The sequence below is a fragment of the Leuciscus leuciscus genome (assembly GCF_965113295.1).
Source record: "Leuciscus leuciscus genome assembly, chromosome: 2".
Classification (NCBI taxonomy): domain Eukaryota; kingdom Metazoa; phylum Chordata; class Actinopteri; order Cypriniformes; family Leuciscidae; genus Leuciscus; species Leuciscus leuciscus.
The window spans coordinates 54,391,208-54,406,714 of NC_138726.1; the positions used below are offsets into that span (position 1 = coordinate 54,391,208).

A 15,507-nucleotide genomic window follows, 5' to 3' on the forward strand; every position below is an offset into this window, starting at 1 on the left:
TTCAAAAGTGTATTTTGCAAGGAAATATTTTATTATACATTATCATTATCATTTTTTAACCTGCTGCTGGGTTAGAACAATAATAATTGAATTAGACACATTTGATTAACTAATTGCATTTACAGTGTTTCTCGATTGCTTAAACACATTTCTTGAAACTATGCCTCGTATTCTCAAAACTGTAAACACAAATCCATAACGTCTCACCTAATTCCCCAAACATCCTATTTTCAGGTCAGAATGAAGCTCTACACTCAAAACCATTCACTCTTGCTGAAAAACCAAACTTTGCCCTCAGACATCACACACAAGCCCTCACAATCACACACACTACAACATAGTCTTACACACTGGTGCAATAAATTCAAAACAACACTTCCAAAACTGGTAAGTTATGTTGCTTGTGGTTCCCCCCCTCACAAACCTTTTCACATGATGAACACAAAAGACACAACCAATGGGTACATTGGCACATTTTTATTCATTCATGTTCTACACAGTACAACACACACACAACAAAACAAAACAAATTTTTTTTCTCTGTTTTACATTTTTTTTATTCTCTCCTCTAAAAAATGTTTTATATTTACTTACAGTAAGATGTGTGTGACCATCATATGACAGTAAAAGAGCACACACAAACCTTATTCTAATATGGAATTGTATTGGAATGGTAAAGAGTGTTGGGACGTGACAGGAGGGCCTCCACTCAAGGAGACAATATGATGAACAAGTCTAAGAATATTCCACATGTGGCTGAAATACCATCATTGGCCTAGAATGATAACATTCTGGGAGTCAAGACTATAAAGGAGGAAGGATGCCGTCCCTTCACTGTCTCACTCTCTGTCACTCTGTGTGACTGTACGACTGCTGGCCTTTTCTTGCAAGAAAATAAACCTCATCAAAGACTATTGGAAATATTTGTCTTTTATTCAGTGATAGAATTTTGTTTGCCACCACTCCTCCCTGAAGGCTCTCGAGGCGATGGTAAAGCGACTCAAATTTGGCCTTACTCGTAGCCCAGCCTCCCTCATAGTCATACCACTGACAAAGACATGGGGTACTAGAGTGGCTTGAATTTCATCTGAGACTGCTTGTCTTCTTGCCCTTGCCCTTCGTCCTCCTCCTCATCCTCCTCCTAATCCCTCCTCGATCTCTTCCTTCATGTCTTTCTGGATCCATTGTTCCAAAACTCAATAAACTGATTTGGGCCCTTTTATCTATCTATTGAAGGATCTGATTGATGTGTATTCAATTTTGACTCTTAGTGTTTCCACCTGGGTAATTGTGTCTATCTTGAGTGAACAATATTGAATGCTAGTGCTTTATACATGACAACATGATCTAGGCAATGAGAAATGAAGAGATTTGTGTGTAGAGTTTTGCAGTGACAGTTCAACAAATCTGACTCATGTGTCAAAACAGGGGAATAGTGTTTATAGTTTAGTGAAATGGGTGTGCTTTTTGATAAATGGCATTATGGTTTTGAAATTTTAGTTCAAAAGCCTGGTTATAGTGTTTAAGCAATTGAGAAAAACTGTAATACTCATATTATTGTCTGTGCTTTTGTATTTTGAGCACCTAAAATATAGTGATATATTAAACTGATGAATGAAAACATTATAGCATTCAGTAAATTATTTTTGAGCATGCACAGTTTTGTTTAAACTTTTAGTCAAATTCATAAGAACTAGAGCATATTTAGGCATACTAAGGGAGTAGCTTGTCTCAGTCAACAGCTGAAGTTAATAGGTTACTGTACAAAGTAGCAGAAAAAGAAAGCAAACCATAAGATTTAAATAATTAGTCAATACGTCATCAATCCTTCTTCTGAAATGTGTTTTTGTCTTACCCTGATTCTATGGTAAGCCTATTATAAGTGTTTATAGGCTAATAGGCGGAGGTGATGGTGTTTTTATTACTCATCAGGGGAGTAAACTGTTTTATTGAACAGATAAATGACCTTATCTCTCTAATAGAGTTAATTTTAAAGCATTATCTATTGTGAAGGCTCATTTCATTATGATTGTTGTATCGCTGTGCTGGAATTTATTTTCAAGGAAGTGCCGTGTGTATTAACGGGTAAAGATACAGTAACGTCTTCAGCTAGTCAGCTTGAGATCCTTTCCATCTAACCTGGTTATATCTCTTAAAACTATAGTGAATGTTTTATGAGCAGTATAATCATATTCATCCGCACAGTCACGTAGAGCCGAAGCACAACCAAAACAATGTTCTTCCGCAAAATACATGCAGTTTGGGTTTTTATAATGTACCTTTAATAACTGATTTATCTGACGAATTCGATGGACTGTGGTTGTGTACATAAAATATCAACAGGTGATCATTTTTCATCCAGGCTGCTGGTAATAATTCATGTTGTATATACTATTTTCAGTGTCACAGCTGCTGGATTAATACAGCGTTTAATATCATTCGGTGTCTTGAAAGACCTATTTTTCTCTGGAATTTAAGATTCCAGATTAGTAAAAAAGGATATTGTTAAGTTTCAGTTCAAATAATCTAATAGAATACATTTTTGTAATGGTATTGCGTATTAACATTAAAACAGTACAGGTATTGCTTTCACTATGGAGAGAACAGAATCCCCCTGCTCCTGAGAGTGGTACAGTCCCAACCTGACCCAGGGACATAGATGTATACACTAGATGTCGCCTTGGCTACGGCAGTTCATTGGAACGAATGCGTCAATAGAGCCGCCATCTTGGAACAGGGGAGCCCCTCCTCTTTAATGCATCAGCGTCAATGTATAGGCAAAGGTCTAACGGAAATAAAATCACCATAAATCGTCATGAATGCGATTTTCTAGTTTTTTTTGTTCATTCCAGCGATCAGACATGTATTTATCATTGAGTCCAGAGAACATGTAAGGTTTTGATATTAAGATAATCTACTTCTTTTTCAAAATATAATGCATAGTGCTAGTAGGCCTAAGTTTATTAGTCACATTCTTCCACTTGAGTAAACTTAGAATAAACTATCGCTACTTACCTTAGCCTACTGCATGCAAAATGGCTACAATGGCTATACATGTTAATTTAAACATTTAAATTGTATTGGTTTATTACTGTAAATATGATACACAAAGCAATTTGCAGGTGGAAGCAGATCAAAAATTTGAGAGGAACATAATGTGAAAGTTAGATAGTTGAGGTGCCAAAGACCGTTTCATCTTTTCTTTATTCCTGTCCCGCAATACTTTTGCCATAAAATAAGTATGTACTAAAGTAGTAAATACATCTTAAATAGCTAAACAGTTGACATTTTCACAAATTCCAGTGTCCTTCCACACCTCCATCCCCAGTTTGCAAGGAAGAAACAAGCCCTTGAGCCCACTGTGTCCTTGTGCAAAACTCACACATACATAAGATTTGTGGAATTCTATGTATAATAATCATGGATGTACTGTTTGAAGATTGACAGGGAGAGGACAAGCATACTATTAGGACTGTACTTACAGGTTACAAGCGCCACACTGTTTTTACTCCATTAAAAGGTTTGAGTACAATCGGTAAAAAGATTATTCAATATCATAAAACACATTCTCACTTGTGAAATGTAATCCCTTGCTGTCTGGTTTTTAGATTTCGTTCGTGTGAACATCCATACGCAGCACAAAAGTCCGGCATCATCCATGAATTCGATGTACCGGCGGAGATAGCAGCGTTACCTAGCTACTTCCTATGACATTGACGCAGATAGAAATGGGCCAGAAGGCGCCTCCTAGCGGTCTAACCCTATCCCTACACTAGACCTAAACCTACCCATAACCGAACAAAGCTCTGTGCGTGTCATATTGATGCTAAAGGGTGCCATGTGCGTTCGATGTAGACGAAATGTCAAAAGCGTCAGTATTATGACGCCCAAGGATGAGAATGCGTTGCGTATACACTCACCTAAAGGATTATTAGGAACACCATACTAATACTGTGTTTGACCCCCTTTCGCCTTCAGAACTGCCTTAATTCTACGTGGCATTGATTCAACAAGGTGCTGAAAGCATTCTTTAGAAATGTTGGCCCATATTGATAGGATAGCATCTTGCAGTTGATGGAGATTTGTGGGATGCACATCCAGGGCACGAAGCTCCCGTTCCACCACATCCCAAAGATGCTCTATTGGGTTGAGATCTGGTGACTGTGGGGGCCATTTTAGTACAGTGAACTCATTGTCATGTTCAAGAAACCAATTTGAAATGATTCAAGCTTTGTGACATGGTGCATTATCCTGCTGGAAGTAGCCATCAGAGGATGGGTACATGGTGGTCATAAAGGGATGGACATGGTCAGAAACAATGCTCAGGTAGGCCGTGGCATTTAAACGATGCCCAATTGGCACTAAGGGGCCTAAAGTGTGCCAAGAAAACATCCCCCACACCATTACACCACCACCACCAGCCTGCACAGGGGTAAGGATGATATTGAGTGTGTATTCACTGTACTAATGGCCAACCTGCTTACATTTGTTTGTGTTTGAGTTGTCGTTGTGTGTTTGCAGGTGCTTTATGGTGCTTGCCTTTATTTGTTTTTAAGACGAACAGGGCAACAGGAGGATCCCCATGTCTACCCTTATTGAACTGTGTGTGTCGAATGTGGAACAGCAGAACGTCACGGCATTGAGGTGAAATGAAATCACTCGTGCAATGACGTTAAATGATATTAAACTACATCTCCAGGAATTCATATACTGTGACATGAAACAAAAACAGCATTCAGATATGTTCTCGTAGGTTATAGGGGTGAGTGGGGCACCGGGACACAGTTTAAAACTTTACACTCATGCCAGCATGAAGAAACTTTGTGAATTTACTAGTTGCCATATCAACACTAAATAGAGAAAAAACTGCGCCAAAATTCAGAAATATTTGGAAGATATCACTTAACGTTTATTTGACCATTGGCAATGGTACTGAAGTTAATTTTTCATCTCTGTTTTTTGTGTTTATTTAAAATGAGACACATCTGATATTATTTTAATCTTATATCTGTCATTTAACATTTGAGATTCTTTGACTGAGAGTCAATGTTCAGAAATGATTAATTATTATTATGTTTTGAACTGTTTTCCGGTGTGTTCAAACTCAAAAATGTGTTTATTTTTAAGAATTAAAAATGCCATTATTTTAAATGAAAAAGTTAATAGTTGTATTTTATTTACAAAATATTATAGTTTGTTTTGTCTTGTTACAATGTGTCCCACCTATGGGGCATGTTGTCACATTCACTTCCAGGGGAAAATCAAGAAGAAAGTATACACTGTATCAATGAAACAAAACCACATAATTGTACTAGGCATGTGTGAAATTAATGTGGTAAAAAAAAGAAATTCTCTGAACCCCAAGTGAATTCAAAAAGTGTTAGGTTGTGCCCCACTCTGCTTTATTAGTATGGTAGTGGCACTATTATATTGCACCAAATTTCTGTTTGGAAGCCTCTATTACTCTCTCAGCATTATTTGAATTCAACGTGGGATTTACAATGGTTATGCAAGCATCAAAACACTTACACAAACAGGCACCCACACATGCACACACACACACAAACATCCACGCACATGACCTGATGCCCACACACACACACTTACATTCCACCCTTATGACCCTCCTCCAAAACCAAGTGCGATAAGCATCTTTTGTCAACACCAAACTAACTGAAAGTTCTTCTGGAAACTAACTCCCACGACACAAACCAGTGCGCCGTGACTGCGAATTGTACATTGCAGAAAGAAAGAGCTCGATCATATCAGACATGGACTTATTATTATTATTTTTATGACAAACTGCAAGTATTGAATGATTTCTTAAACTTAAATTGGATTTATTATTGAAATAATCTGGATGGAATGAGGAGCAGTCAAAAGTGAGAGTCCAAGTACAATAACAAAGCCCTTCATTTTTTCACCTTGATATTGAAGACTCGCATCTTTTTTGCTGTGCAGTGTGTGATATTGACAGCTAGTGGCTGAAATGGGCACTGCAGTCCAAATTCAAAACATAGGAGAGAGTTGTTTCTCCCGCCTCCTCCTCCTCAGACTCACCAAGGATTGCCAGATTGAGGACATGCAACAGGAACAAGCGCAGTTGTCAATTGAAGGCGTCGAGGCTGATGTGGGATTGGGTGGAAAACTGAAAGAGCACGAGTTGTTGAAAGAAGAGCTTAGCTTGTAATACTATAACAAGTCTGACCTGCTCTGTTCAATTACAGTTTTTCTCAATTGTTTACACACAACTTCTGGTACTTGAGACACAGTGACCACAACATGTAACTCATTCACCAACCCCCTGAACCAATTCTGCTAAACTACAAGCACAATTCCTGCTTTACACTCAAATTGTACTTCTAAAACACGCTTTTTTCAAAACACTACACACAATTCTCTGCTTTTGGCACAATTTTCATGCAGAAAATCTCTTGTTTTCACAAGGAACACACTGCCATTCAAATATGCACACTGACTCATCACATGGGCAAACACCCGTCACACAGTTTTACAATTAGCAATCAGAGCTTTAGCATAAAGGGCAACAGGTGAGCTCTTCAATGGAGCAATGGAGGCCAACATTGTTTTACTGTAACTGTATACAGTAAATTCTTCTGTTGTTTTGTATGTAGACCACTGTATGTACAACTTTGTGTTGGTTGGGATGTACACTGTGTACATTGTTTTTGTGGGAAAAATAAAATATATATTTTTACCATGTATTTGTGTGTAAAACAAATATAAAAACAATATTCTCAAATATTTTACAGCACACTTATGTATGTACTGTCTGTAGTAAGTGTAACACTGAACAAAAAAAAGGCCTAAGTCATTATGATGAATGGAGAAGAAGTGTTTTCCATTCATCATAGTGTTTTACATTGAGCACATCAGTGTTCAACTGGTTCATATAAATGTCTATTCATATGATGGTTTGTGTGTGTCATTTGAAAACAAAATACCATTTTGAGAAGAAATAACATTGTTTTGAATGTAAAGTTTCATTTTGCAGGAGAATTGAGGGGTTTTGCCCATTGTGTGTGTGTTTTTTTTGGATTTGTGTGTAGAGTTCTGAGAATATGAGAATATGAGGCATGCTTTCAGAAAATGTGTGTAAACAATCGAGAAAAACTGTAAAAGAAATTACGTGAAGCACATGCTCATAATTGCCCTTTTTTAAATGTTTCACATTTCACACAATACTTTTATGATTGTGTCACCAGGAAAGATTAAATGAATAATCAAACTAAACTGATCTAAAAAATGTATGAAGCTAAAGCAACTTTCCACTCAGTTATTTTATAGTCTCATCATTATTGCTTGGTTATTTATTTATTTTTAAAAAAAAATTTATTAATATATTAAGATCAAAACAATTATTATGAATTTTACATAAAACTATAATAATCTCAACAAAGAGTAATAATAGTAATAAATCATTTTTATATTTTTGTATGATATACTGTTGTTTCTATTTCTTCTATATTCTGTGAATACCAGAGTCTGTGTTTGTATTTTGTGTGTGTTATTTTTCATTTTTTATTCATTTTATTTTATTTTATTTATTTTTGTTGATGTGTCTGTGAATAGAGTGTTATAAGATTTGAGGGGCCGTTTGCACGACACTGCTTTCAACTTAAAACAGCTTTTTTTTGTAGTGAGTATACTGTAATACATTCCCAGAGACGCGTAGAACAATTGCAGTCTCTTCACAGACACTAGTCCATATCGAGATTTGATTCATTGTACAGCCCTACTTTTGATTTATTCATTCAAAAATAGCCAAATTCCGTGACGTTCTGCTTAGCAAGCTCCGTTTGCAGTAGCGTACCGTGGGGTTTCAGTCAGGGCCTTCAGTAACGATCTAACGCCCTGACACAAAACGAAGTTGTTACGTATCCTCACGATTTTTTAAGTGGGTATACGGAAATCCTTGGCCTTTTCTAGTGGGTATACGGCGTATACGGCTGCGTATCGTAGACTACACCACTGGTCCAAATGTCAGTTTCAGTGCAGCTTCAAAGGCTCGACACGATCCCAGCCGAGGAATAAGGGTCTTATCTACACAAACCGTCGCTCATTTTCCCCCCAAAAATTTAAATAAATAAATAAATTATTTTTAACCAAAAATACTCGTCTTGCACAGCTCTGTGATGCGCCACGCCTTACGTAGTCACATTAAAAGGTCAGGCATGCGGCGTGACATAGGCGGAATTACCAACCTAGAGTGTTTCTAAATAAATAAAAGGTAATCATTTTGGACAATTTTGAAGTTGAAGGAGAAAATGAGATGAAGTTTTTCACCGCGGTACTTCTGCCTACATCACGCGTGACCTTTCAACGTGATTACTTAATGTGTGTCGCATCACAGAGCTAGTGCACGACGAGCATTTGTGGTTAAAAATTATTTATTTATTTATTAAAATTTTTTGGGGGGAAATGAGCGATGGTTTGTGTAGATAAGACCCTTATTCCTCGGCTGGGATCGTGTCGAGCCTTTGAAGCTGCACTGAAACTGACATTTGGACCCTCAAACCGTTGGACCCCATTGAAGTCCACTATATGGAGAAAAATCCTGGAATGTTTTCCACTGAAACCTTAATTTCTTTTCGACTGAAGAAAGAAAGACATTTTATTTGATAGTCAAGAGGTTTCTGGCAATTCCTGTTCTATCAAGTCAAATGATTTATTATCAACCATAATTTGCATACTTTAAGTTTGGGACCTGACTTCTAAGATGGCACTGCCCCCTAAAATGTAGATAAGACCACTCCGGATGCCTTGTTAGACTTGCACGGGCTGTTTCACGGAAACGTAAGCCTATAGAAATGCATGTTTGAGCTATTTCAACTGAAAGCAATTTGCACTGATTAGTGATCAATGCCATTGTTTTGTCCGGAGATGCACATCAGTAATGTTTTGTTCTTAGGCGCGTTTATAAAATCTAAGGCCTAATCCTGACTTAATCTAAGCTCTGTCTGTGAAACCAGGCCTAAAAGTTCAATTTATTGAGTGAAATTACAATTACAAAGCACTGTATCATGCCTTTGATGAACAATAGTCAGGCAGTGTTCATTCATACCCAAAAACAGTCAAGGTATTATCTCAGAACAACAACAAAACAGTAACAAGGATTCATATCCTTTATTTTAAAGACGTACTGTAACACAATTAAATATCATTAACTTGTTTCTCAGATAAAGCTATATTTCCTCAGTCCACAATGGAAACGTGATGTTTAGGTGTTGATAACTGGTCCATCTAGTTGTTCTATAATGAATAGAATAGAAAATGGCTGTTATTATACAGCTAATTTATGCCTTTTCTTCACATTAATGCAACCAGCAAACCAAAGACATTTACTCATACACACATGTGAACAGATAAACAATAGAGTCTTCATTCTCAGGTGAAACCATGCCCACGGTAAAGCCACATGATGATGGATTATCAGGTGGAAGGTCACGGGTGTGACGCATAACTAACCTGACCAGTGACTTTGAGGAAACGCTTTAATTGAGACGCACACCTGCTTGTAACAGCAGATCTCCATCATTTTGCCTCGTGGAGAGTGAGTGAACACAAGTCTGTCCTTCGTCTCTGGTCTCGCACTCAGGTAAGAGCCGTTTTTGAGATTGTTCAATTTTAGGCAGATTACTTGGTACAAATTGCATGTTGAAAATTGTAGTAGTAATATAATCCATTACATGGCACATTTTAGGTCAGGATATAACCTGACTACTTTTAGATTTATTTTAACGTTACTTTTAGCCTTCGCTAGTTTATCACATACACTGATAAAAATGATTTTGTGGTGAAGTAAATACTACAGAAAAAAACAATGTAATTTACATGAAAAGGCAAGAATTAAAAAAACTAAGTAAATTCTATATTAGTACTCAGTTCAAGCGTAAATATCAACGTTATAAAATTAGGTAAAATTACTCAACTTTTCTGATACTGGTGTTCCCATCATGCACTGGGCCTTGAATAATTAAAGAGATTGATTTTTTCACTGTTTTCCAGCTGTATTTACACTGTTTAATCACTGCTTTTGTTGTTAGGATTAGTAACTTGCCATTTTGTGCCATTTGGAGTTCATTTTTCACTCAAAATGACACATTCAAACACAAAAACGATCCATCAAATGTTACTGTCATTGTGTATTGTCTATCAAGTATTGAGGTCTCTGCGTTCACATTATGTGGGACTTTCATTATGTCAAATATCTTATTGTATTAATAACTTCGATGTTTCTAAGGAAAGCATGTACTTTATAAGTGTGGTTTAATTCAAAGTTATATTTTTTGAGTGAAATTATATTTATTGCAAAGGATAATTCAACTAAATAGATGTTACTCAACCTTTCACTAGCCAAGTTAAAAGTACTTATTTTCTTTGTTACTTTCATTAACTTAGTTAAGTAGAGTTTACTTAATTTCATATGTGAAATTTACTTAAAAAATAATACTTAAAATAAGTTTTTACTTAAAGAAACTTGCCAAAGAAAAAATTAAGTAAATTTAACTTATTGTTTTTGTTTTTTTCAGTGTAGATTTGAATAGGATAATCTTGTACTATATTGATGTAAAAACACAAAAACAAAAAAGATTAAATATTTTATGCAGTGTGGATCTGATTGTGCAATTCCACAAAACTGGAAGACAATTACTGAGAGTTAGTCAATTCTGAAAAATGTACTGCCATTTTGTGAACATTACATAACTGTGTAATCACAAAAAATTTACCTACAATCTGATTATGAGTATTTTAAAACGTAATATAATTACAAGTATCAGTTCTGGAATCTGATTACGTAATCCATTACACACTGTGTGTCACTATGCACTTATTTAAATATCTAGCTTAGTTTTTCAAGAATAACTTGTCTTTAAAACAACACTGGGACACAACAGTTGTTTCAAAATGATAAATCACCATATGACATGTTTTTCAATGAGCACTTTTGTGCCGATGCTGATCAAATATAGATGGTTCTTAATTTAAAAAAAATAAAGGTTCTGGTTCCATGAAGAAACTTCAACATCCATGAAATCTTTCCATTCCACAAAGTGTTCTTTAAAGTGGAAAAGATTATTTAAAATGTTCTTGATACTGAGAGAAAAAAGGGTTCTTTTCAGAACTGTTCACTGAAAGGTTCTTTTGGGGAACTAAAAAAATGGTTCTTATGGCATTGTTTAAAAAGAAAGGTTTCAAGTTTGTTTACACCAAAAAAATGTATCTAGTTAATTACTTATAACTAATCTAGTTTTAGGCAAAAAGTCTCTTAATGTTGATCTGGTTTTAAGAAAACAAGACTTATATCTGAATGTAAGAACGTTTCGATATGGAAAACCAGAAAAAGTAGGAAAATTATTATTATTATTATTATTATTATCAGAGTATGCACTCATATGTCTTTGTGTTCTTGTGTCTGTTGAAGGATTTGGTAATAAGCAGGATGACTTCTCAACAACCAAGGGCCTTTGTCATGTCACAGACTTCTAACCAGTGGAGCTCTGGAATCATTGACTGCTGTCAGGATGTACCAGAGTGTGAGTGTCTCTCTCTCTCTCTCTCTCTCTCTCTCTCTCTCTCTCTCTCTCTCTCTCTCTCCCCCCCCCCCCCCTTTTGGTGTGTCTAGAATGTCACTTTGTAACAATACAATAGTATTGCTAAATCAAGCTGACACATCATTACTGAAATATGTGTATAAAAGGTTCTCCGGAGGTGTGCCAGAATAAATGATAATGTGTAATCAGTTTTTACTGTAATTACTGTTACATGTCGTTCTTTATAAACTGAGCAGGAAACTGAAATGTCTTCTTCCCTATATGATGCATATCCGAGTGAAACTGCTTCTCAAACTAGAAAAACCGTAGGGCAGGACCTGATTGGATTGTTGGATCATTATTGTTTGCTATTTCTGTGACAGATTGTCCCGCACTCACGCACAGATGAATCATTTATAATAAATATTCCAATTATTCCACACACACATGCCCGTCTCGGCGAGTATCCTCGTAAACACAGTCACTTATGGCTTACATGAACATAAACTATTGAGAAAGAAAACGGATGCGTATCATTCTATTGGATCCGTGCATTCGGTCTTAAAGTGACAGCAGCCTAATAAACCTGCTGCCGTCTGAGTCATTAATGTTAAGCAAACAAAAAAAATCTAAGAGAAAATCACTTTTGTAGCTTTAACAAAGATTCATTATATTTAATTTATACAGAGATTGTTATTTTTAACAATAAAAATTGTTTAAAGTTTATGATATGGAATCACTTCCCAGTGATAAATACGACGTGAGAGGGCGTTCATGTCCAATTTTTAAGTAGGAAACTCGTATGTACGATTATCCCGATGTGAAGGCAGCAGAAATCAAGTGTTAAGACAGACATGAAGTGGCGTTTCTGAATGCAGCGGTTGATCATTCAGAATCAAGTATTCCAGAGAGTCGTGTAATTAAACCCTCTGGGGATCTTCAGTCATTTTTTTACCAAAAAACGTTGTTTTGTTTTTTCTTAGAATTTTGTACTTCATTTGAATGGTACGAAACTTGGTACTGGTTTTGGCACTTGCTATGTGAACACACAATTAAAATCATGGACATTCGAAAAGGTTAAATGGTCCTGTAAAAATAGTCACACTTGTGCTCCACGCCATTAAAAAATGAGCGCATTTGAAATTAATGGGAGAAACCATATCTTACTGAAAGCTAATTTTTTTTTTTTTTTTTTTTTTTGATATCAAGCTTAATGGAACACAACTTTATGGCTTGTTGATTGATTTATGATTTATGGCTTTGATTTTCTTGCAGTTTTAGAGTAAAACGTGCTTTTGAAAATATATATTTAAAAAAAATTTTATTTAGGCCTACATTTTTCATAATAATACCCTACACGTACAATTCTGTTACATTTTTCACTTCAGAAATTATTTGCCATGTGTCGTCTTTGAAAAGAGATCAAACTTAAGTCTGTGCTCGAAAGCATTCAAGATTTACGACAGTTTAAGTTGGAAAATAAATGTTCAGGTCTATGCTCAAAAAGTGAATAAATGGATTATAAATACAGCGTACATACAATTTAGTATAAAATAAAAATAAAAAAAATATGAAATAAGAAACATTATCAAACTAAAATATAGTAGGCTACATTCATTTCATTTAAAAAAAAAAAAAAAAAAAAAAAAAAATTGCGAAGAGCACCAGAGGGTTAAACAAATGTGAGATGTCAATGCTGCTTTCAACTCTTTCACATCGTGATTCCTCTCATATAACGGTCGTGTTCTTTTCTTTTGCAGGTTGTTTTTCATTTTGGTGCTTCCCCTGTTTTGCCTGTTCGACGGCTCGCAAGCACGGCGAGTGTCTGTGTCTGCCTCTGCTCGACGGATTCGGATCATGCGTTCCTCCAATAACACTGGCCATGCGGGTCTCCGTGCGCAATCGCTATGGGATAAAGGTTTGTTTCAAAGCCAGTTCTAGCTATCTTCTATATCTAATACTGTTTATAAATCTGGGGAACTTATCGTGTTTCTCTCTCTCTAAGGATTCTATCTGTAATGACTGTCTTTACTCCACCTTCTGCGGTGTCTGCTCCTGGTGTCAGATATCCCGAGAAATGAATGTTCGAGAGCAAAATGTCACATTCATCAACGGTCGAGCAAAATGAAGGCCCTAACTTGCAACCTACAACTTTTTTCTCAGTATTCTGCACTGTTACACAGATGAAATGACTCTCATTCTTCTCTGTGGCATTAGATCTGCACCGTTGTATTTGCTCCATTTACAGGCAAATCCAGTTTTTTCATTCACAATTTTGAGATTTTGGCCTGTTTTGTTTCCATAACAAGTCTTCTTTCAGACTAGTGGAAATAAAACATGCAAAATACACATTTAAGTGTAGAATTGTATTTCCTTTTATCGATTTGCATCTGTAAAATTAAATTGCAATGCGTAGCCTATCTTTAAAGGCTGTTTTATCAAAATTATTATTATTATTATTTGTACTTTCTTAGACCAAACTTTACAGGTTTGCTCCTTTTTATATTCTAAAGGTTTTTACTGAAAGGTTTATTCATATAATATTCAACTGAGTTATATAACATTTTAAAAATGGATGGTGTATATTATTTTATTTTTTTTCAAATTTTTTTTTTCAGCTTGTTGACATTTTCTGATTTATGGAGTGATGAAAAGAGAAATCCAAAATCTCCTCTGTAAAAACCTTTAAATCTGATCTGTTAAAGAAAATGAAACAAGAATTTTGAACCTGGCTTTATCCAACGTTCAGTTTTCTGTTCTGGAATTGTATGCTAATGCATATTTATTTATATAATGCCTCATTTGCATATTTAATGAAATTGTTTTGTTTTATTGTACGGTGATTAATCATCTGGTGTAAGTATGGTGATGTCTATTAGTTTATTGTCTTAATCTATTGCCTTAATAAAAACGGTCTGATGGTCATCTGGTATGTCTATATTTTTAGTATCCGTTAAAAAAATCTTTACTTAAAGGGATAGTTCACCCAAAAAATAATATTTTGTCATTAATTTCTCACCCTCATGTCATTCCAAACCCATAAGTCTTTCATTCATCTTCAGAACACAAATGAAGATATTTTGTCCCTCCATGTAAAGTGTATTCATCTAAAACTCGGTTCAAAATTTTCATAAAGAGATTGTAAAATTAATTGAGCAGTTTAATCACAGTCTTCTGAAGAGACCCAATCGCTTTATATAGTGAACCGATATAATTTAGGCATTTTTTTATTTAGGCATATTGATTTTGATCATCGCACGTACATTACTCAAATATGGTAAAGGTGCGTTCACGTCTTCATAAAGTTCGTAATTACCGGTACGGTACGTGTTAATTAGCATGTTTGAGCTTCAACAAGAAACAAGATGGCGCCGCGGATGGCTGCCTCGGTGTGGAGCTCTCCAGTTATTGTGTTGTTTTTGTTGGTTTGTTCTGCGTTTAGTCATTCTTTTCCTATCAGTTTCACCAAAGACGAACTACTGGACATTAGGAAACACACACCTGACAACTTTTTTACAGATTTTGATTACTCAGACGTTTTACTGGACATTCTCGTCGGAGGGGCAGCGGTGTTGTTCAAACGCGCGGTCAGACGCAAACGCGGGAAGCGCGCTGGCGCGCTGGTTAAACTCCGCGAGCGCGGCCTCCGTACTGCACTCCCCAGTATTCATCTTGCGAATCTCCGATCTCTTCCTAACAAAATGGACGAACTTCTTCTCCTCACCCGCACTAACAAGGATTTTTTAAACTCCGCTGCTCTGTGCTTCACTGAAACCTGGCTGAGTGAAGCCATACCGGACAACGCACTACATCTGCCGGGCTTTCAGCTGTTCCGAGCGGATCGCATCGCGGAACTAACGGGGAAAACGAGAGGTGGTGGATTGTGTTTCTACATTAACGAAAGTTGGTGTTCAGATGTAACAACACTGAAGAAGATGTGCTCTCCTAATTT

The 15,507-nt window shown here is 36.1% G+C and overlaps 1 protein-coding gene across 1 annotated transcript; it reads left to right on the forward strand.

Moving 5' to 3' along the window:
* Positions 1–9,453: 9,453 nt before the first annotated feature.
* ponzr5 (plac8 onzin related protein 5) lies at positions 9,454–14,480 on the forward strand. Its single transcript, XM_082160079.1, has 4 exons — positions 9,454–9,619; positions 11,447–11,558; positions 13,316–13,473; positions 13,561–14,480. The coding sequence occupies exons 2-4, from the start codon at positions 11,465–11,467 to the stop codon at positions 13,681–13,683; spliced, it is 375 nt and encodes a 124-aa protein (XP_082016205.1). The 5' UTR covers positions 9,454–9,619; positions 11,447–11,464; the 3' UTR covers positions 13,684–14,480.
* Positions 14,481–15,507: the final 1,027 nt, after the last annotated feature.